We start from the raw sequence: 22,212 nt of genomic DNA, 5'->3' as shown, positions 1-22,212 counted from the left end.
AAATTCAAATAAAATAAAATAAGTCCAAATAAGATAAAATATGCCTAATAATATAAACGTGATCAAGTCTAATAAGTTTAAATAAGATAAGATAAGAAAAGATCTAAATAATATAAGTTAAGTTCAGATAAGATAAAATAAGTTCATATAAGTCAAAATAAATTGAATATAACATACCTTAATGGGTAAAAGTAATAGAGATGGGTGAGTACCAAATAAAAGATAGAAATGACTTGTGCTATTACTTGGAGGTTGTCCTTTTTTAAAGTTTCCTCGTTTTTAAAGATTTAGTTTGTATGTTTTGTCTACATATAATGTTAAACGTTAATAATTTAAAATCCTTAATTATGTATATGTAAAATCATAAAATGTTAATCTTTTGAAAATATTTATTAAAAATAATTTAACAAGATTTCACAAAACTATGTTTTTTGTGCCTATAATCATATGAGATGATCAAAGTAATATAAGCCTAAATAGTGTAAAGAGTTAAGATGGTAGATTGGTACGACTTTATAAAGGAAAAAGAAAGTAAACATCTGTGAGGGGCTGTCATAGATGTTCTCATTCATGGTAAGTTTCTTTTCTCTTGTTTTCGATTTTTAGTTTATTTTTTTTGTTTTGTTGGATAAATTAGTATCTCTTTAATAGATTTTCTCGAGTCTTGCTATGAGGATTTTTATATCTATTTGTGGAGGTATATTTCTTCCCTATAGAATTTGTGAGTCTTGTTTGTTTGTTTGTAGGTATGAAAATTGTTATCATTGGTTGAAGTTCAAGACTATCAACATAAAGGTATTGGAAGCTCGAATGCGGTCAACATTGTTAGATCAATAATGTTCTTATTCAAACTATATTAAAATGATAAACAACTCCATTAATAGCTACAAGATTCAACAAATGCAAGGGCTCACGCTACTGATCTAGTTCATTGTAGTTGTAGTTTTATATAAAACGAGTTTGATTTAATCTTGTTTGATTTCGTTTTTCATTAATACCTATTGAAGATAACATTTAACCTTCAATTAATAAAATTTCTATATATATAAAAAGAAAAGTAAATGTTACTTCATTTCTTTTCTTATCTCATATGAAATTAACTTATATGAAGTATTGAGATAAGATAGCAAAGGCCATTGGAAAAGATCTAAGAGTATTTGCAGTTAGCCACTCGTTTATTTATTTCATTTCTTTTGTACTTTTCTTATTTTAATTAGGGTAATGTTATATGTAGCCCTTAGGGCTACATATAAGCATTAAATACATTTCTTTAAATGGAAACAATTTAAGAATTCAAGACACATTTTCACATCAACTGAGGTAATAAATGCTTGATTCAATATTTTATTTCCATTTTAAGCACCCTATACATAGCCCTAAGGGCTACATATATCATTTTCCTTTTAATTATCACTTCTATTAATCAGTCTTAATATTTGTACGGACTGTTGGCTTTATTGGCACTAGTAATGTGATGTTGCGTATTTTCCCATGAAAAAAGACAAATAAAAAGCAAAGCCATACCTTCATAGTGAAGATTATAAACTGTGGGCAGCGGGAAACTTCTTGGGGGTTGTTTGCGTGTGTACCGAGTCCACCGAAGTAACCATAGCTCATAAAAAATGCACTTGCGGGTTGTCTTACTCGTCTACTCTTGTTTGATCCTAAATTCTCATCTGGACATGATGACAAATTGACATCTAACAAGCTCTATTCTTCCTGTTATGTAATGCGTGCATTGTGCTCCCGGGAGCACAATGAGAACTGTGCTCCCACAATATAAAATAGAACATTTACGAATACGAAAACGAACATTTTACTGTGGAAATGGAACATTACAAAATTCATTTGCGAAAACGAACATTTTATTGATGAAATGGAACATTACAAGAATTCATTTATGAAAAAGAACATTTTACTGTTGAAGTGGAACATTACCAGAATCCAAATATGAAAATGAACATTTTTGGTTGAAGTGGAACATTACTAGAATTCAATTACTTAAATAGAACATATGCTCATCAAACATAGAACTTATTTTTAGTGAAAATAGAACATAATTTTTGGTGGAAAATAAGTTTTAAAAGAACATTTTTTAAAATTGAAAATTTGCTTATCGAAAATAAAACAGATTCACAAAATATAGAACATAATTCTTTGCTGAAAAATAAGCTTAAAACGAAAATTTGTTGAAATAGAACATTTGTTTATTGAAAATTGAACATCTTTTACGAAAACTAGAACATAATTTTTTGCTGAAAAATAAGCTTAAAACGAACATTTGTTGAAATAGAACATTTGTTTATTGAAAATAGAACATTATTTACAAAAACTATAACATATTTTTTTGCTGAAAAATATACTTAAAATGAACATTTGTTGAAATAGAACATTTACTTATCCGAAATGGAACAAATTTACTAGGTGCATGGTGTGCACCGTGCTCCCGGGAGCACAATAGAATTTTCACCTGTTATGGGCTTTGGTTTATTGCATTTTATGTCCCTTTCCGCTTCCACAATTACTTTAGTCTGTATACTTTTTCTTTACTTTACAAAAAAAAAAAAAAGCAGTACATAAAACTCCTATGGCGATTATTTTCGAGCTGGTAGTGGATCAGATTAGGACGGATTTGGGTTGACATCAATGATTTGAGATTTTCCTAACCTGAACCCAAACTGTTTAAATATATAGGTAAACATTTTTAATTGAACTCATTTTGTTAAATAGATTAAGCTGACTTGGTTGCCCTATTTATTTTATTTATTTTGCAACAATGACAATTCATCCGCTGACTCAGAGTTTATTACTTTTTTTTTAAAGGGATGACTCGGAGTTTATTACTCATGAATCGAGAAGTTACACGAATTTGAGAATTTCAAATCATGGGATCATAGATTCCAAGAAACAATTGCACACTCCGTGTCACAAATGGCCTAATGCGCAGTTAGGCAACATACATTGACATTTTTCTATACAAAAAGAGACTGCAGGCACAAAATACTCCCCGCTCCTCACAAAACAGCCAACCAACCAATTCATCCTTCCTGCCAATGGAATTCTGTCATGCCTGCAGCTGAAGTAAAATCCTTTATGACCAGTAATTGGGGTTGTGTTATTAGCCATTTCTCTTCAGATAAGCAAGAACACCCAATCCAGCAACAAGTGCAGCACCGGCTGCAACTCCACTGTATGCAGCTGCCCATGCATCAGCCTGAGCATACTCCAGGCTCGTAGACCCAGAAGCACGTCTACGACCACGTGATCCAGAGTAATCTAGATGTAGTCTTAAGCCCTGTTCAAAATAATCAGCAATATATGAGAAACTCCTTCCAACATAAACAATTGATATTAAAAAGACAAAGGAAGTGATGAATCCTGCAGTCCAAGCCATTACCAATTTCTATTATCAATATTCCAGGATATTTCGCAATGGTAACTTCTCTAATAATCAAGTATTTAGTCCAACAAACAAGATTGTTGAAGGCAATGAGAAGTAGAATAGTGTTTAGTCAACAAGAGGCCTCAATAGGCAAGTTATACTTTCCTCTCTAGTCTCTGCATATCTTGCAGGGTACAAACTAAAGATGAAATCCATGTTTCTATAACTGCACATGACATTTTGAGGTATGGCACGATAATAATCTATTCATCGTTATTTTTGTTCAGCAGCAACCTTCACATCCCTCCTGGAAGGTTTGGTTGACATAGCAACAATATATTCATAAATTTAGTGGCAAGTCGAAATGCAGAAGAAGGCTAGCATAGTACATTAGAATGCATAAAAGCCTAAGACGGTATGTGTATATCGGAACCCAAAGAGAAGGAGATCCAAATTCTCAAGCTTAGTTATAAGGTTTCTATTTGCTCAAAACAACCTTTAAATAAGGGCTTTATTCTAGTTATCACCTGCAACTTAAAGTCTAGCATCAAAAACCTATATGGCTAAATCTCCTAAATTACATTTTCATAGCCACCCAAAACCTCTAATCACCATTAGATAACACCAAATTTGATTGTAGCCCCCTATATAACATTTAGCCTCCCCCAACTCCAGTGCCCTCTAGGACATTTTGGGGGCACGGAGCGAAAACTAAGAAAAGGGCTCCTAAACAGCGGAGACATATTTGCTGAGGTTTGCACTTGATGTTATTGAAATTTTGCCCCTTGTGTATATTGTTAGAATAATAATTTGAAATGTTGGAAATTTTTTTCGTCCACTGTCCCAAAATGCCAGGCAACTTGGAGATGGGAGAAGGGGAGAGGGCAAGATAAAAATTGTTGGCACGGTTGTGGGTTTAACTAGGAAGAATAGATAGGAAAAAATTATAAATATAAACTGTGGATAATTATGAGTCATAGCTATGAGAATTTGGAAAGGAAAACTTGAGAACTAAATAAAGTGAGAAAAAGGTTGAAGATGAGGAAGTTTACTTAGATGAAAAGCACAACCTCACAAAACTTTTTTCAAGAACTTTTTTTTAGATCTTTTTCAAAGAGGTGGGGCCTCAATAAGGGAGGCCCTGGGTGTCCCTCAGGATGCTCCCCCTATTAGCCGGCTTTGGCCTCTGCCCAACACGCACAAACTAACCCCTACCTTACCCCAATCAATTCCCCACCACCAACCTATACCACCTCTATCACCAGAGGTAGCCACCAACACCACCCATAGTCACCATAACCCACTGGCACCACCTACAACCACCGGAGTTATCCAACATCACCATTAACAACCACCCAACCAAAGATCTCACCACAACCACTATCAAAATCAAGGTTACCTAATTCCCTAAATCCCCCGCGAATCGCGAATTGAGAAAAGCGAATTATGGTCAGTTTTGGTTCATTTTTGGCTCATTTTGGGCGAATTGGCAAATTCAAAAGGCGAATTAGATAGCGAATTAGGTAACACTAATCAAAATCCACCAAAATTATATTACAATAACAAAACCTAAACCATCACTATAATTATCGCTTTCCACACAACCCACCCTAAACGACCATCATCGTAAATATGCACAACCACCAAGTCACACACACACAAATTGTGTGTGTGTATGAGAAAGAGAGAGAGAGAGAGAGAGAGAGAGAGAGAGAGAGTGGTTAACCCAGAACCGCCGCATCGGGAGAGAGAAAGAAAAGGAACAATCAAGCCAAACTCGACTCTTTAGTGGTAGATCTATCCCATTAAGGTACTCCCTCTATCTATATTAACATGCTACATTTTTTTTGCACATGCATTTAGGAGAAGTGGCGGGAACTATAACTTCATGGAAAAATGACAATATTTGAAAGTTAGTAAAAGAACAGGACAAAATTAATGGGGAATATTGAAAAAAAATTGTGGGTAATGGTTACCAAATAATAAATGTATACAAATCCATTTATGGAAAATGTAGCAAGGTAAAAGCTGACGAAGGGGGCATTAGAATAGAACCTTCCAGTCAATTCTGACCACCATAGGCTCATATTTGGCCCATTTCCTCACGCAAATGACTAGAAGAATAATTTCAGAGAACTATTGCGGAGAAACGAGTTAGTGGAGCCAAATGAGAAGGTGAGAATTGTGGTTCTTTCACTGTAACTTGAGGTTGACGGTCATTGGTGATGGTTTAGGGATGGAGAAGGTTGCTAGTAGGTTTCAAGGTTGAATGATTGTTGAATTTTGAGGTTGGGTGGAATTATGCCTGAGGTGGGTTGTTATTTGTTAGTGAGGTTGATGGCGGATGGTGGAAGAGATGGTCTAGGATACGGCACCCTGGGGTTGGGTTTTGGGGTTATAATTATTTTCCAGTTTCTTTTCATAAGAGTTTAGTGGCTGAGTTTTAAAATTAGGGGTGTAAATGTGTAATATTAACACAGATGGTTGCATAATAAATGATTCATTGTGTATATCAGATGCAATTAGGTATATAAGGGTGATTCTTATATATTTATGTTTTTAGATGCAATTGGTCTCTGGAATAATACCCTTAGTCAAGGGTGGTTTTGAGCAAGAGAAACCTAATTAGAATTTGGTAGTTAGATGGACTGCGCCTATGGTTAAAAAACAGTTAGAAATATTCCTCTTATATGTGCTTTGATCAAGTATTGCAAAAGGTGGGACACTCAAAAGGCCAGATGGAATTTGGTGGACATGTGAACTTGACCACAAAACCCCATTATAAGAAATATTCTCCTTTGAATGAGATTGTCTTCTAGATGTACATAAGATAAGACCACCTCTAGTGTATAATCCTACTTAGCTAATTTAGAGGGACCCCATTTATACAACCTGTTCATATTTTACTGTTTCTCCATGCATAGCATAATTTTTATTTGCAAAATTATTTAGATTCTTTTATCTACTACAAGTTGATCCTACTGCTAGACAGAGTTGATAGATATTGACAATAGCATTATGGGTGGTAGAGCAGATGACAAACTTGAAAGAGAGATGTAGAAAATTGGTTTCTCCAGACACGGAAGAAGGAAGATGGCATTAAGATGATAGTATTATGGTCCTTTTGCTAAATTTGCTCTTTTTAAGTTTTCATTTTAATTTATAGAACACTTTAAAAAATTATTTTGCTTTTGGAAGTCAGCATCTCTTAAGTTGAATTTGTGATAGAAGATTATTTCATCCCAAAGGTCAAGGGTTCAAGCATGAAAGCCCTTTCTTGTGAATCTTCGGTCCCATTCTATATTCAAACTAATGTAATTATGTCCATTATGATTCTGTCAAATATATGTCGCTTCCCAATAACATATATGGTGCATATTAGGGTAAAGTGCCAAAAATTATGAGATGGCAATAAGATGGAACATAAAATCCAAGGCAACACTTTTTAATATAGTACAGATATGTATGTTTTTAGTTTTTTGAATTTGTTCCATGGACCTTCTTGCATGCATAATAGGGATGCTCGTCTATAGGTTGTGATTCATTGGTTAGATAGTTTTACTTTTAAGCTCCTTATCTCGTGTCTCCATCATGATAGATAGATCAAAGGTGCTACAGCTATTCATTAAAAATAGGACGTATTTCAGACAAAATTGTCCAGCTAAAGGACCTACCAGCAATTTCAGGAGCCATGTATGAGGAAATAAGGTTACAACATAAACTACTTGTCTACTTAGATGAGAAAGAGAGCGAACATTACCTTCCATCCAGCTAGCTTGGCATGATCTACAGCCGCAGCAAGATCACAATCTGTAGCAAGGACTACTTTATCACCATCTTCATCTTCATACTGCAACATGTGGCAACTAATAAGCACTTAATTAAGAACATATGAAAATCATGGAATCCTTACTAAGAAACCCAACTGGTATGCAAAGAATATCTAATTTTACCAAAATCAGCGGTAGATGGTTACGATCAATATCATCACCAACTCTTTGAAGTATACAAGTAATGAGATCTGTCAAATTTTGAGTGTCTGCATTCACAAGTATAATCATAAAATGTCAGCAAAACAAGAAGTTGTTGGGCTTGTTCCATTCTCCCTCCTTGCCAAAACAGACAAAATTGTAAACTGTAAAGTAAGGATGTCTAAAATTAAAAATTACCACTATTAAATATTGACTACTTACCACAGATAAACCGGTGCATCCTGCCTCTCTTGTCTTCTATTTTGAAGGAAAAACTACTTGGTTGCACTGACGAAGTGAGATAAGATTTTGTTGTATCGCCACTTTCAGATGCCATTTTTAGGGATCCCTCGCTGAGATTAGATGTAGAGCTGACAAATATCTCAGTAATATTTCAGATAAAAACAAGAGACACAAAACCAAAGGCCTTACCTCCGTGTATCTTCATCATCATCTGCAGGCCCCAATTGTTCCCAAAATTTTTGCATCATATTTGTAGTAGCCTCGCTATTCATAGCACCAGTATTACCAACCTAATAAACAAAGAAAGAGGAAGAAGTCATTCAGTAAACATGAACAATCGCTGAAGCATCAGCACCAGATGCTCCTGCATGCGCATCAAAACACTGTTGCGTAGAAAGGTTGACTCATTCACATACACTGATTAAAATCAAGTTCATTAAAAGATCCATAATTTATATAAAAAATGCCATAAACTTGGATAGAGACAGTAAGCATCTTCTTCTCCTCTTCTGTAATTAGCTAGGATATGCATGGAATTTATATGTATATGTGTCCAGCTTTTTCGTAAAAAAAAAGACAATGCAATCATGAACCCATCACCTTAGACAGCAGCACCTCCATTTACTAACTAACAATACCTCATCGAGAACAATCAAGTGGGTTTGTATTCTAACTGCCATCATCAAGCCAAAAAGAGGAGAGAGAGAGAGAGAGAGAGAGAGAGAGAGAGAGAGAGAGAGAGAGAGAGAGAGAGAGAGAGAGAGAGCAAACACCACAGATATAGATGCATTCACATAGTGTACAAATTTATGCAAAACATAACATTTTCCATTCCATGAGAATTCAATTGTGCACAAATGGCAGGGACACTTCCCCTGCACTAAAACAGATAAGCAGAGAAGCTGCAGTTAATATTAAACATGTCCTGGCCTCCAAGCTTATACAAGTGTTCTAGGTTAAGTGCAGAATATAATAGCTACTAGCTTGTAAACTGTCGGCATCATCAACTAAAAAAGCTCACTCACAGTGGCAACAGCTGCATGGGTGATGTGGATGACATCCACAACAGCAACGACATCTCCATCTGTTCCCAAAAAACTCACATTCATGAGAAATATTGCAACAAAGTAACTTGAATTCCAAAGTTACTCCTCTAACCAGTTATACCTCTATCCACAACTGGCAAATGCAGGAATTTCCCATCATGCATTGTATGCAAAGCATCAACAATAGGCGTATCTACAGTTGCACATTCTGGATTAGGTGTCATGATCTGCACATCCATCGAAAGAACAGTAAAAATCAAATAATAAGGATCTTCCATCTCTAAGAAAAATATAGAATTGTTGACCGTCAAAAAATTGACAGCAGATATTAGAACTTAAAAAGTTCTGTCTCTGCAACTCGAATACCTTTTCCACAAGTGTTGAATCTGGAGGAAGATTTTGCGCAATAACCCGCATTAATATATCCTTGGAGCTGAAAGAGGCGAAGACCAGAGTAAACAATTGATAACAGGAAATTAAGAGTGCATATGGAGGAGTTCAGTCAAAAAAATCAATCCAGCACTTCCTACTTTACAGTTGCAATCACCAGAAAATTCAATCGCCTAAATAGGACTTACGTTAAAATGCCCTTTGGTTTATTTTCTACCGTCACAATAGCACAGCTTAGATGAAGTTCGAGCATCTTCTTCGCTGCTTGTAAGACTGTGTCAGTTGGTGATACAGTTAGGAGCCTGCAAATACATCCTTAGAGTCTGTTAGATAGGTAATCTTAAAGACCTAAGATACCAATTGGAACTTCTGAACAAACAAGAAATATTACCTACTTTGAATGCTCAGAGAGAACTGTTGACAATGAAGGCCTGAAAATGCGCTCCCTCAGTGCGTCGATGAATGTATTAGGGCCTGGAACCGAAACATAGTTAAAATGATTTGCCAAAATTGCGAATAATCTTATCTGACTTGAGAGCACAGTATGAAATGTAAGTCCGAGAAGAAAGCAATGTAGAAGATGTGTAAGAGAGATGTAAAGATATTTTAGTTGCAATAACTTTTTTTGTTTTAAAGTCATACTCTCCACTGACCAGAAGCTGATGACCCCCAATTTTTCTCAACACCTTCAACAGCTGCAACAATGGCCTTTCCTTTCTCAGCTGCTCTCTCCATACGAGCAATGGCATCATATAAGCACTTTGCTATGTCAAGTAAAGCAACAACCTCTCCATTTTCCACAACTGGTAGATGTCTGAATCTTCCTGCAAAATAGTATACAAGATCAGGTGAAAGTAATGATATCTGAATATGACGAAAAAAGATCAAACTATAGACAATATTAAACTAAATTAAGGAAGTGTAAGTCAAATGATTTGATATAAGAACCATGTAAAATGCCAGCTGAAATATAGAAGGGACTCCTGATAAATCAACCCCATCCAACATCCCTAAAAGCTCATTCTCAATTCATATTAGTCGTTTGGATTCCTAATATTCTAACTCTAACATCACTAGATCTCTTTTATTTAACACAATCTATAGTTCAATCTTTTTCTGTATGTTTCTTTGCTTCAGTCTACGTTCTTTTGATGATGCAAAGTTCTAAACAAGATGGGATATATTCGAAATAGAGTGTAGTATGAAGAGTATCATCACCTTGAACCATTTTTTGCAAAGCTTCCACAGCTAAAGTGTCAGAAAGAACAAAAGCAGGATTTTTGGTCATCACTTTTGAAACAGGCGTCTCTTCAAGATTTAATTCTCGAGCTATTACTCTTGTAGCAATATCCTTAAGCCACAATAAGATTGTTTAAAGTAGAACTCATAAGTTATATGCAAAAAAAGTAAAAGAAAAGACAAGGACCCTCCTATTTTATTAGATAATTCCATGAAAAAGAAAATGACAGCTAACCTTGTCAGTAAGAATCCCACAGAGTAAAGCATTGGAATCAGTCAGCAATAAGGCATCTACTCTGCGAGCAGCCATTCTGCGACAAGCATCATAGATATTTGTGCTGTCGGGAACTGTTAGAGCCCTTGACAGTCGCAATCGCTTCACTGTTCGTTCTCCAGTCAATCCCCTGCATATAAAGAGTCGACAATGAGGACCAATTCCCAAAATGTGCTGATTTTTAAGCACTTCCAAGGAAGCGCTTGTTGCATCCAGGGACTAAATTCATCATGTGTCAACCTAGAATTTTCTTAGCAAAAGCTAGAAGTATAGAGCTCACACAAATACATAGCCAAAGTATAGTTATGAGCAACCATTGTGCATACATACATAAAGTGCACATATTCTATAGCTATATGTATGCAAACTGTAAGAACGTATTTAGATATGGACAAGTAACTGCAACAAATCCCAGGAGGCAAAAGAACAAAAGAAAAGAGCTTGATACAGTCGATTCACTTTGTGTTCTTTAGGGAGTGCAGAACAAGGGGTGAACAGTGTATATACACACAAAAATAAATACAACATATCCATGAAATTCTATATCTACTAACTATGAGAAGCTAATAAGCCTATCTTTCAGCATAACAAATATGATTAAAACTTTTATATGACTCAAGAATAAGTAATAGCAGCTAGACAGACAAAGTCAACAAAGTATAACACAGCTACCTTACTAATTATACAAAGCAAACAAACTAGGAAATCTTTGCACTGTCTAGTTAGTCAGCACAAAATTTTTACATACTTATCCAAAAAAGTGGTGAGCAAGGCTGAGCATATCAAATTATAGTAAAAAACAAAAGCGTTTGGCTAAGCCTCAAAATCCCCACTAAACGTTAAATGGCTGCTAAACAAAATTTTAGCATAAAAAAACTTCAAAAAATCCCCATTAGGGTACATCAGATGCATATGTTTAGACCTATTTAGGAGTGACCTTTATAAATTCAAAGAGGAGTTTTACCTATTTATCGGATGACTTTCAAATGGGATTGGGTTAACTTCTAAATAGATAATTTGACTGTACTGATTAATACGGGGATACTTTTATCATGCCTATGTAATACTTGATTTTAAACTTTGTGAAACAAGTATCACATACCCAAAGCTAACCTTCATATTCTCCTTCCTACACCCAAATTTTTTTATACTAAAAAAGTCAAAACCCTTTCCAACACGTACACCTATCTGAATCAATCTTGCCAAAAGAAACTTTCTCATACATGCCTTGTTAAAGATTTACTATCCGGAGATTATAAGGGCAATCCTTTCAAAGATCTCGTTTTGCGCAGCCGTTAATGCAAATATTGGAGGAAATATAATGGAAAGACAAATTCTACAAGCACAGAAATTGACCACATCCAGAAGCCATATAAATAAAAGAACGATGAATGCAAGATATCTGAATCGACAAACTATAAAGGGAGCAAGTTATGTAGTTTTAATGATACAGTATGCATGACATTTTGCCCATGCTGCAAATCAAAGCTTTTCTTCAGTAACATTTGTTTCAGGAAAGCAATATGGAAAGAAAAATATGGAGGTGGATCACATAGTAGTTTGTGTTGCCATTGATGAAAACTTGCACACTAAGAAATTCATCAGAAACAGTCACTGTATTTTGGTTCTGCTTATGTATAGTTTTATAATTTATGCTAGTAAGTTATAACAGCATTGCTGCAAATGTAATTCAAGACTAATCAGCATTTCTCACGGCAATCGGAATAATCAAGCTTGTCCTCTTATATAATCAAATATAAAACCAGCCAGCATAAAGCTAATCCTAATGTGCAAAAACATAATTCTCCCAAAAATGAGACCACTCATGATAGAGTAGTCGTTGCTTGTCTCAAACTAATTGTCTCACATTTCTGATTTCACTTCCACAATAGGATATTATGTTAGTGATAAGAGTGAATGGCTGACATAATAATTGATGTTAACATATGAAGTGTATATATATATATACTTCCTCCGTTTTCTTTTACTTGCAACACTTTCCTAAAAGAGAATTAATCGATTACTTGCAAAGTTGCAATACTTTCTATTTTTGCTTTTCCTTTCTCTCTATCTCTCTCCAATCACATGGGGCCCTTTCTTTCTTTTCCTCTCTACCTCTCTCCAACCCAAATTTTGCATTGGAGTTGATGAAAAAAAAGTATTGCAAGTAAAAAAAACGGAGGAAGTATATATATTGATAAGGTAAGTTGAAGCTCCTTGCAAGTAGGGGGGAATATGGGGATGCCTCTTGCAAGGGGTGAGACTCCATGCCAAAACCTCTGGGATCGAAGGTGATGCCAACACCACTAGGCTATCACCTGGTGGTCACATACCTTGTTGTTCACTCGTATCTAGGTCAAACATCATCTGATCTTTCATATGAATATGAATAAATTGGGTATCTATGCAGCATGTCTTAAAGATGATAAGAATTCATGAAAATGCTTGACATAATCCATGTAGCTTACTTCTAAAAAAGTTCAAATTCAAAAGAGTCTAAGTAACATATCCTCCAACATTGTCACGATTTCAAGTATATTCATAAAAATACTTCATATGTTACCACAATAACGAAACCTAGATTGCAATATCAACAATCTCAACATCAAAGGCAATGAAATTGTAAAAAAAGAAAGGAGAATTGAATCATACATAGAGCGTGTAGCAGGGAGAGGCTTTCGACCGGGGTCCAATGGGCCTCCATTTTCGACTCCTTTGTTCTTCGCGTGTGAAGATGAAGATGACATACTTTTCCTACCTTGACTCGACATATCCTCACAAAATCAACAATTCGTGATTTCACTAAAACAAAAGAAAACTCCATCAAAAACTCAATATATTCCTTACTTCCAATTTCAGCATTACATATATGTCAAATTAAAGAAAATGGCAACATTTTTGTAAATAAAATGTTACTTATAATAAGCCGTAAATGTGATATATTAAGTAGTTAATTTCTCTTATTTAAAAAAATATTGGAAAAAAGGAAAATGACTACCTAATATTTAACGCATACCACCTAAATATGAGTAACATTTATTTACGAAAATATTTTGCAGATATCTGAGATGAACTAATGCTCCATCGTTAAATTGCGATCGAATTACGCAATTTTTGACATGAAGCATAAATTAAGCTCGAAATTACGGCGTGAACACGAGAATATAGATTAAAATGGACATCGTTATTGTCAAAATGAAATGCAAAAACTGGAAGAATTTCTCACCAGAAACTCACGAATTTGGAGGTCAAAAGCCAGACGCGGAACAAAATAGTCAACGGAGAGAAAGAGAGGGGGAAGGATGTGTGTTGATTAACGGCGGCCGGCAAATGATCGGGAAAGTAAGAGGTGATTCCCGGAGAAGATGCCGACCGACGACACGTTTTGGAGGGGGGGGAGAGAATAACGAGGGCCTAACAAATGGGAGAATTGTTTGAAATTATACAAACTGCAATGATTTTTGAAAATGTTGCGATTTCCTAGGGGATCCAAATTTTACAGGTAATTATACAAGTATGTCGGAATCTTGGCCTATTGCAAACCGGCACATAATGTGTAGGCTGTAGCCACCCATTCCTTCTTTGCCTTTCTTTTTTCCATTTCTTATTTATAGTCCCGCTCCGTTTCCTTCTTTTATCAGACGTGCACGACTGCACGTTTTATCCATAATTAGTTTTTTTGACCCGTACAAATTATACGGGAAGTTAAGAATTGTGGTGTTGAGCTTCCAACTTGTGATGTAAAATTTAATATTCATATATTTAAATTATTTTAAAACTGATTTATGACTTGTGTGTTCAATTGTTGAATTAGTTAACATCATGATGGATCATGTGACCCATCTTAAAAAAATAGAGTTAATTGAAAAAAATCTTTAATCTGTCTACTAAGTACTTCCTTTAGAGGCCCTGATAAAATCACAATTTGCACCACGACTGATACTCGGCAATACACCAACTTCCACTCCCACTTATGGCAATTCGTTCACCCACTCTCTTGCCTTCTTCACCATAGCTGCACCATATTTAGCCACCCATTGACCACTGCCCACTTAGCTATAATAATTTTAATTTTCTCAATATGCTTGAGCTTTAATACTATTTAAGGTACATCTAGTTACATATAATGGTTGTTTTTCGTGTTTGATGATATCGTTTGTAAAGTCATAGATATTATTAAGATCATAGGATTATTAGAGTTTGACCTCATTTTTTTGCAATAGTTAATACTCACTCCCATCAAAGGCATAAGATTAAAAAAGAACAAAGTTCTGTTTTTATCATGTATTATATTATGTTTAACTATACTTTTACCCACAAAAGTAATGCATATTTACATTCTCATTTAACTATACTTTTTTTTTGTAGAAGATTAAGAGAAAATATTTTCTTGATCATATAATTGTAATACTTTTGCCCATAATAAGCAAAATAACTTTTATGCCAATACCCTATAGAAAAAGTAATACAATCTTTTATGTACATAAGATTTTTTTTTTAAGTTATATAATTTCCAAATTGTCATTCTTGGTTTATATATGTTTTTCAACTCATTTTGCTTATGTAATTTTATTTGAACTTAAATAAACTTATCTAAGAACTAGTTTGAACTTATTACACCTTGTTAATCCTTATTAGACCATATTTTAACTTTTAGAATTTATTTTGTGAGTATGTCAATCTCTGTCTTTGCTTGTTTTTGCATTATACAACTGATCTGAACTTATTCAGCCATATTATTCTTTTTTTTTTTTTTGATATATTCATGTATGTGAACTTATATTTTCTAGTAAGAAATGAAAATAAGCTGATCATAATAGTGTTGTTGTTGATTGTTTTTTAAAACTTAGGTTTATAAATATTTAATTGTTTTTATTTTTGGTAAATATTTTTATGTTGTTAAATGTTACAACCTACAATAGAAACTTTAGTCATTGTTTTCAGTCATGCTATTATATTAACCGATTATTGAGATCATTAATTTTACCCTTAAAATCAAAAGGCAATAACATATGAATCTATTATGTTATATCTTAGACACATGCCTATTATGTAACAATATCATTCCTTCCTAATTCAATTCCATTTTCTCTCTATATAAACCACCTGTTTGTCCCTCAAATTGCAAACTAACTTTAAGAACAATAAACAAAAGAAAATTATGTAATTATGTGAAGAGCAACAATAAAAAAAAAATTAATTATTTTAATATGTCATAAACTCATAATCTATCATTTGCCACGTGACTACTTGATGACTTAGGCTCTTAAGCTCTTTAAACATTGCCACCCTACCAATCTAATTTATCTCTTAATTTCTACCTCTGTTTCTCTTTAGACCTTTACATCTCTTACATGCATATATGCAAACTGCAAAGTTTCAAGGAGTTCGACATTATGTTGTGTTGATTTGCTATCTCAAGAAGGACAATCCCATGAAAATTCTAAGAACCCCATTCCATTTTCTCTCTCCTCTGTTTGCTGAATTAAATTTTGTATATTTTTATGACTTCCTCCGATTTCAAAGTGATTATAAGTGTGTTTATCTAACCACAACATGATTTTAGGCGTTAATTTAGGGCCAATTCGGTATTATTGTTTTTTTTTCTGTTTTTTTTTTTTTTTTTCAAAGTCATATAATATATGTCCTATAATGAATAAAAAAATTAGTCAAATTTATTGGGAATATGATGATTTTGAAAACTGACAACTAAAAAGATAAAACCACTTTTTCTAGTTTCCTGTTTTTCACTAGTAGAAAAAGGTCTATTTACGTCGGACCTGGGACCCCTATTTGCGTCGGACTTGAGTCCGACGACACTGATCTCGACGCAGATGACATATAACTGATCTGCGTCGTATGTGGAAATGACGCAGATGTTTTAGCTATTTGTGTCGCACGTTGTATATGGTGCGCAAATTGGTCTTCCAAGCCCAACAACCTACACACTACAGGCGGGATATAGGGGGAATTTACGTCGCACATAGCACGGGGTGCGACGCAAATCAGGCATCTACGTCGCACCTTACGCCATGTGCGACGCAAATGACGTAATGTTAAAAAAAAAAAAGCAGTACCAAAGCATGAATGCTTTAGTACTGCATTCGAGGAAAAAGAAACGAGACAGAAATTAAAAAGCCAGATCTAACCAGTGAAACAAGTGATAATAATTAAACAAGTGAACCTTAAAAAAAAATTGTCTTGCATCGATTAAGAAACGAAAAAAATCTAAACAAATATTAAAAATTAAATATTCAAATCTAACATACAACAAAAAATGAAATTAGAATACTAAACCTAAAAAAAAACCAGATCTAACAGATAGAAATTTCACTAAATATATTTAAAAAAAAAATACAAATCGCCTAAAACCTCGTTCTTCTTCAAATCTCGTTTTCCGACGAAGAAGATTTCGAGAAGAACCAAACAAAAAACTGCAAATGAAAATAAGAATTTTCAGATCTGATAATTAAAACATAAAATTAGATCTAAAAAATTAAAAACGAAATAAACTACGATAAACGCAAAAAATAAATAAGAAATTAGATCTAAAAAATGAAAAACGAAATTGTAGATCTGAGTACAGAAAATTGTAGATTACGAAATTATAAAATTAGATTGAAAAATTGAAAGAAAAAAAAAAAAAACGAACCAATCAAAGTGAGAGAGAAAGAGTGCTCGTTGCGATGAAGAATTTGGATCTACGACGAAGTCACCGAAGACGCACGAAGAAGCCGATAAGCGTTGTTCGTCGTTTGCCTCTACGAAATTTTGTTCGTTGCGGTTGTTCGTTGTTCGCCTGAGACGCGCGTTGCAGTTCTTCGTTGTTCGTCGGAGACGCACGTTGCGGTTCTTCGTTGTTCGTCTGAGGCGCACGGAGCGGCGGTTAAGAGTGGGAGAAGGAGAGAGAGAGATGGTGAGAGAGAGAGAGAGGGACAATGAGGGTTTGAGGGAGACGCTGAGTTGAGAGGGACGAAAGTGAGACAGAAAGAGAGGAACGAAATGAGGGTTAAAAGGAGAGGCGCTAGTTATACGGGTTAAAAAAAATAAATTGGGCTTTTGGGCTGATCTGCGTCGGATGGGCCAAGGGGTCCGACGCAGATTAGCCTTTTGCAACGCACTTTAGTAAAGTGCGACGCAGATATGGCTTAATGATGTGCGTCGGATGGGATTCAGTGTCCAACACACATGAGCTACATGCGTCGCACATCGATAGGGTACGACGCATATAGCTCCTATCTGGTGCTTATGCAACGATGTTTTGCGTCGCACTCTTAATAGCATGCGATGCAAATTATGTTTTTGCGTCGTTTTGCCTTTCATGCGACGCAAATGGGGCGACGCAAATCGTCCTTTTTCTACTAGTGTTTGAGATTTAGTTTTCAAAAAAACTAAAAACTAAAAACAAAAAACGATAACGAACGGCCTTAGGATTATGTTTTGTAGTTGAATTTGCCCGAAAAAAATGTATTTTGTCGCATTTATATATTGATTGCAAAACCTTCCTAACATAAGAGGCAATTATAGCGTGATTGCATTTGATCTTCCTAGTATAAGAGGAAATAATAGCGTGATTGCATTTGATTTTTTAGCAGCTTTTGCATGCTTTGATGAGCTTAGATTAGGAATTCACTTATAGACGTAATCGATTTAATTTCCTAAACTAACCGTTTTTTTTTTTCAAAATGTATAGGCTTGATTGATGTATGTACTTAATGGAATTCAATCACATGATTCATTTTGGATTTGCAAAATCAGTCCATTTTTATTGCCTAATATCACCAGATCTCAATCAATAGACTTTCTTAGAATTGACACATGGCATGTATATAAATTGCTTTGTAAACCTTGGTGCAATGAGAGGGCAGAATCCATAATGGCTCGCCACATAGGACAATTTTTTCTTGCTTTAATATTATATATGATATGATAACTAGTTATTAGGCCCAGGTTATGCCCCGGGTAAAAAAAAATTTCATTTATCAATATAATACTTTATGATAATAACACTAAATACAGCTTAGCCTAGTGGTTAAGATTTTAGTATATGTACTTGAGGTCTTGGGATCAAACCCTATACTATGCAATTTCTAAAATTTTTATTGGCATGGATTACTTGAACTAAAACTCCCTAGGGAGAGCACCACGTGGCACATTTTCTTGTTTATGCACGCCTTTTAATATATATTTTTATTGATAATATAAAAAAACGGTTTTCTCGCTGAGTAGTTTTTCAAAATTTATGAGGTACTCCTACTTTTTTAAAAATGTATTAGGTATCTTTACTATTTCAATAAAATTCACGAAATGCCCTTAATGACTAAAGACGTCAAGTTTTCGTTAGTCATTAAGGTTAATTAACCACTCTAATCCTAATTAAACCCCAAAAACCCTAATCCGAAAATCCTAACCCTAAACCCTAATCCTCTAACACCTCAACTCCACCCTAAACCCTAACCTTAACTACCCAACCACCACAGCCCCTTTACCCTCCCCTAGCTACGCAACAGCCCTCCCCTCACCCCTACCCCCGCAGCGCCCCCTCCCCTGTTGAGCACCACCACCCTTCGCCCAACCACCGTAACCCACCACTCCTCCTCCTCCTCGTCCCCCACAACCCCTTGCCCTTCCCCGTAGCGCCCCCCTCCAACCAGTAACATCCACTCCATCTTCTCTCTCCTCCGCCAGCTTCTCCATTACCCCATTTTTCCAGATTTCCCCCATCCCATTTATCTTAATTGCAAAGAACATGCGTAAAAGACTAGATCAAACAAATTGAAGAAGATGAACCAGCAACAATTGACTAAGAATTTGAATTTGAATCAGCGTATGCAGAGATTTCTTCTTGAAAGAATAATTTCAGATTAAGATGTAAATTCCATAATATTTTAGAAGCTTCGTCGAACAAGCAAGAATCATCACTTGCGCATCCCCCCACCAAACCTCTCCCGCAACACCCTCCTTCCAACTATGACTGATCTCCACCCTTTTCTTTCTTCTCTCTCTTCTACGCAGCGTCCTATTGGTGGGGTTGTGGTTGCCACTACTCTCCTCTCTCTCTTCTTCTAGCGATTGTCGGTGTTGTGCTGTCATTGGTGGGGTTGTGTTGCTCCTCTTGTTGTCGGTGTTGTTGTCATGTTGGTGAGGGGAAGGGGTGCTGCAGGGGAGGGTAGAGGGGGGTGTTGCAAGGGTGGGGGCCAGGGGGTATTGCCGGGGTGGGGGAGGGGGTCTGTTGCGGGGCTATGGGGTGGGGGAGGGGGAGGGGGAAGGGAGGTAGTGGTGGTTGGGTGGTGGTAGAATGGTGGTGGTTGGGTTAGGGTTTGAAGTTATAGGGTTAAGGTTAGGTTAGGGTTTGAATTTAGGGGGTTAGGGTTAGGACAGGGTTAGAAGTTAGGGTTTAGTTAGTTAATTAGGGTTTAATTAGGGTTAGAGGGGTTAATTAATTCTAATGACTAGTCATTAAGGAAATTTCGTACATTTTACCCCCAAAGTAAGGGTACCTGGTGCATTTTTTAAAAAGCAGGGGGACCCCATGAATTTTGAAAAGCCACAGGGGTACATGGTGTAAAAAAAACCATAAAGGGAAATACTCTATCGTTTCCCACTGAATTGTATTGAAATAAAATGAACTAAAATGAATTAAAATTGAGAGAGTAAACTAACTGAATTGAACTGAATTTGACTGAAATGAACTGAATTTGTCTGAAATAAACTTAATTTTTATTAATTCAATCCAAAAGAACATTCTTAGTATCTAAATAAGAGGATTTATATACACCTGGGTGACATGTAGTACAACACCTAAGACTCATTGTTGCTCATTTAAAACTATATATTTTTAGTATATTTTGCTTATTTGGATGATTTTAAATTAATCAATGAGTAAAAAAATAGCGTATCATATTCACGGTACACCCAAATGTATGATAAATTTGTACTCAAGAAGATGTTCTCAAATCTAATAATTTGTTTTTATTTATTTAAAAGTCTTTACCCATATATAATTCTCATTTACCATAAACTCACACTTAGGTCCATATTTAATATTAATTTCCATTTCCTTTTTTTTCAATCAACAACCTGTAATAAATTCTCATTTACTCATCACAACATTCCAAGCGTCATTAAATGTTTTTTTTTAACTTTTGTGGTTCCAATAATTAGAAATTCCAAAAATGTTTCTTTATAAATGCACATCTGTAAATCCAAAGCTCTTTTATTCTGGTGAAAAATGAGAAACGAGGACATCTTTATGGGATGGAGGGAGTAGTTTTAAGTGAAATTAAATTATAATTTCAATTTATACATACATCCAATAAAATTCAAAACTAATAAATCGGATTACATAAAATCTTGCTACATCAAAATCGTGATTATTAATGAGATTTACATTACTGCAAAGCCTTTTTCATTTCACGAAGGTGTCTTCAATCTATTGTAGCTTATAATTAGAATTTAATTTGATTAAACTGATTATAAAAAAAATTAACATTTGTATCGTCATTGCACCAATTTTTGTGACTAAGACAATATAATTTGTACTAAAAGATATAATGTTTATTTTTATAAATACTTCTCTAGTCTTATTTTCTTATGATTTTACTAATATGTGACAGGGCTTGAGACACATTTAAGATGTCAATAAATTAATTTATCTATCTCTATTACATAAGGGAAGGGGGAACAATGGTGTCCTCTTTTGAAATGCCTATTTTGCCTCCTTCCCTTTCTAAATTACAAAAAGAATGTCAAAATCAAAATCGACATTCAAAGAAAACTACCGAAAATTAATTTACAACACTCACTCACAAATCACTTAAAAGAATAAACTTTACAAATCACTCATACAATTGACAAAATCACGTTATAAAAATCACGCAAGTCACTCAAATAATCAGGAAACTTTATTAAAACTTAAAATTAATATACAAACTAAAACTAATAACCTAGAACGTCAATACATACAAAAATATTTACAAAAATTTACTTACAAATCACTATTCTCAAGAACCATTCACAATTAATGGTGGATCATGATAAAAAATAGAGGTGTGTTTGTAGTGAAATCAGAATTTAGAAGTTAGACAAGGAAAAAAATTATTTACTTTTTTTATAGTGTTTCCTATATATAATGAAACTTTTACATATATTTGGACCTATCTTTTTCATATATAATAGCGATTAATTATCAAGGTAAAAAGTTTATGTAAAATATCATTCAAGAATTAAAGTACAACATATCTCTATTATATAAGGGAAGGGGGAGCTATTAGTCCCAAATAAAAAGACTATGTTACCCCCTTCCCATTCTAAATTACAAATTCACTTACAAATCAAAGGGGGACTTTAAACAAAAATACCAAAAATATAATATATACAATCACTCACAAGTCAACTAAAATCATAAAATTGCATAATTTACGTTATGCAAATCACTAAAATGAGAAATCTATTAAAAACTTAAAAATTCACTTACAAACTACAACCTATGAAAAAATTGACTGAAATCAAAGTGTCCACTTTCTTTACAATTTATGAAGTATTGTACTTAATTCAAAAATCAACTAAAAAATTATAATATTAGAAATCATAAATAAATTCAATAAAATTTCTATTTTGTTCATAGAATTTAACTTTGAAAAGTAAAAAAAAAAAGAATGGTGAGAG

The 22,212-nt window shown here is 34.5% G+C and overlaps 1 protein-coding gene across 3 annotated transcripts; it reads right to left on the bottom strand.

Moving 5' to 3' along the window:
* Positions 1–2,868: 2,868 nt before the first annotated feature.
* On the bottom strand, positions 2,869–14,136 carry LOC104908026 (CBS domain-containing protein CBSCBSPB1). Of its 3 annotated transcripts, none has more exons than XM_010697076.4 (15): positions 13,772–14,134; positions 13,198–13,347; positions 10,507–10,675; positions 10,251–10,383; positions 9,686–9,856; positions 9,428–9,506; positions 9,221–9,334; positions 9,009–9,075; positions 8,764–8,869; positions 8,622–8,680; positions 7,786–7,886; positions 7,576–7,724; positions 7,336–7,421; positions 7,143–7,232; positions 2,869–3,295 (listed from the first exon to the last, which is right to left on the bottom strand). In XM_010697076.4, exons 2-15 carry the CDS (start codon positions 13,314–13,316, stop codon positions 3,119–3,121), a joined length of 1,620 nt encoding a protein of 539 aa, XP_010695378.1. In that variant the 5' UTR covers positions 13,317–13,347; positions 13,772–14,134; the 3' UTR covers positions 2,869–3,118. The 3 variants fall into 3 exon arrangements, 2 of the variants coding, with proteins under 2 accessions (XP_010695378.1, XP_010695379.1); XM_010697077.4 differs by having other exon boundaries at positions 7,576–7,706; XR_007274255.2 differs by having other exon boundaries at positions 3,245–3,295; positions 7,336–7,491; positions 13,772–14,136.
* Positions 14,137–22,212: the final 8,076 nt, after the last annotated feature.

Source organism: Beta vulgaris, chromosome 5 (genome assembly GCF_026745355.1).
Source record: "Beta vulgaris subsp. vulgaris cultivar EL10 chromosome 5, EL10.2, whole genome shotgun sequence".
Classification (NCBI taxonomy): domain Eukaryota; kingdom Viridiplantae; phylum Streptophyta; class Magnoliopsida; order Caryophyllales; family Amaranthaceae; genus Beta; species Beta vulgaris.
The sequence above is the reverse complement of the archived record's forward strand: the minus strand, read 5'-3'. Positions and strand labels throughout refer to the sequence as shown.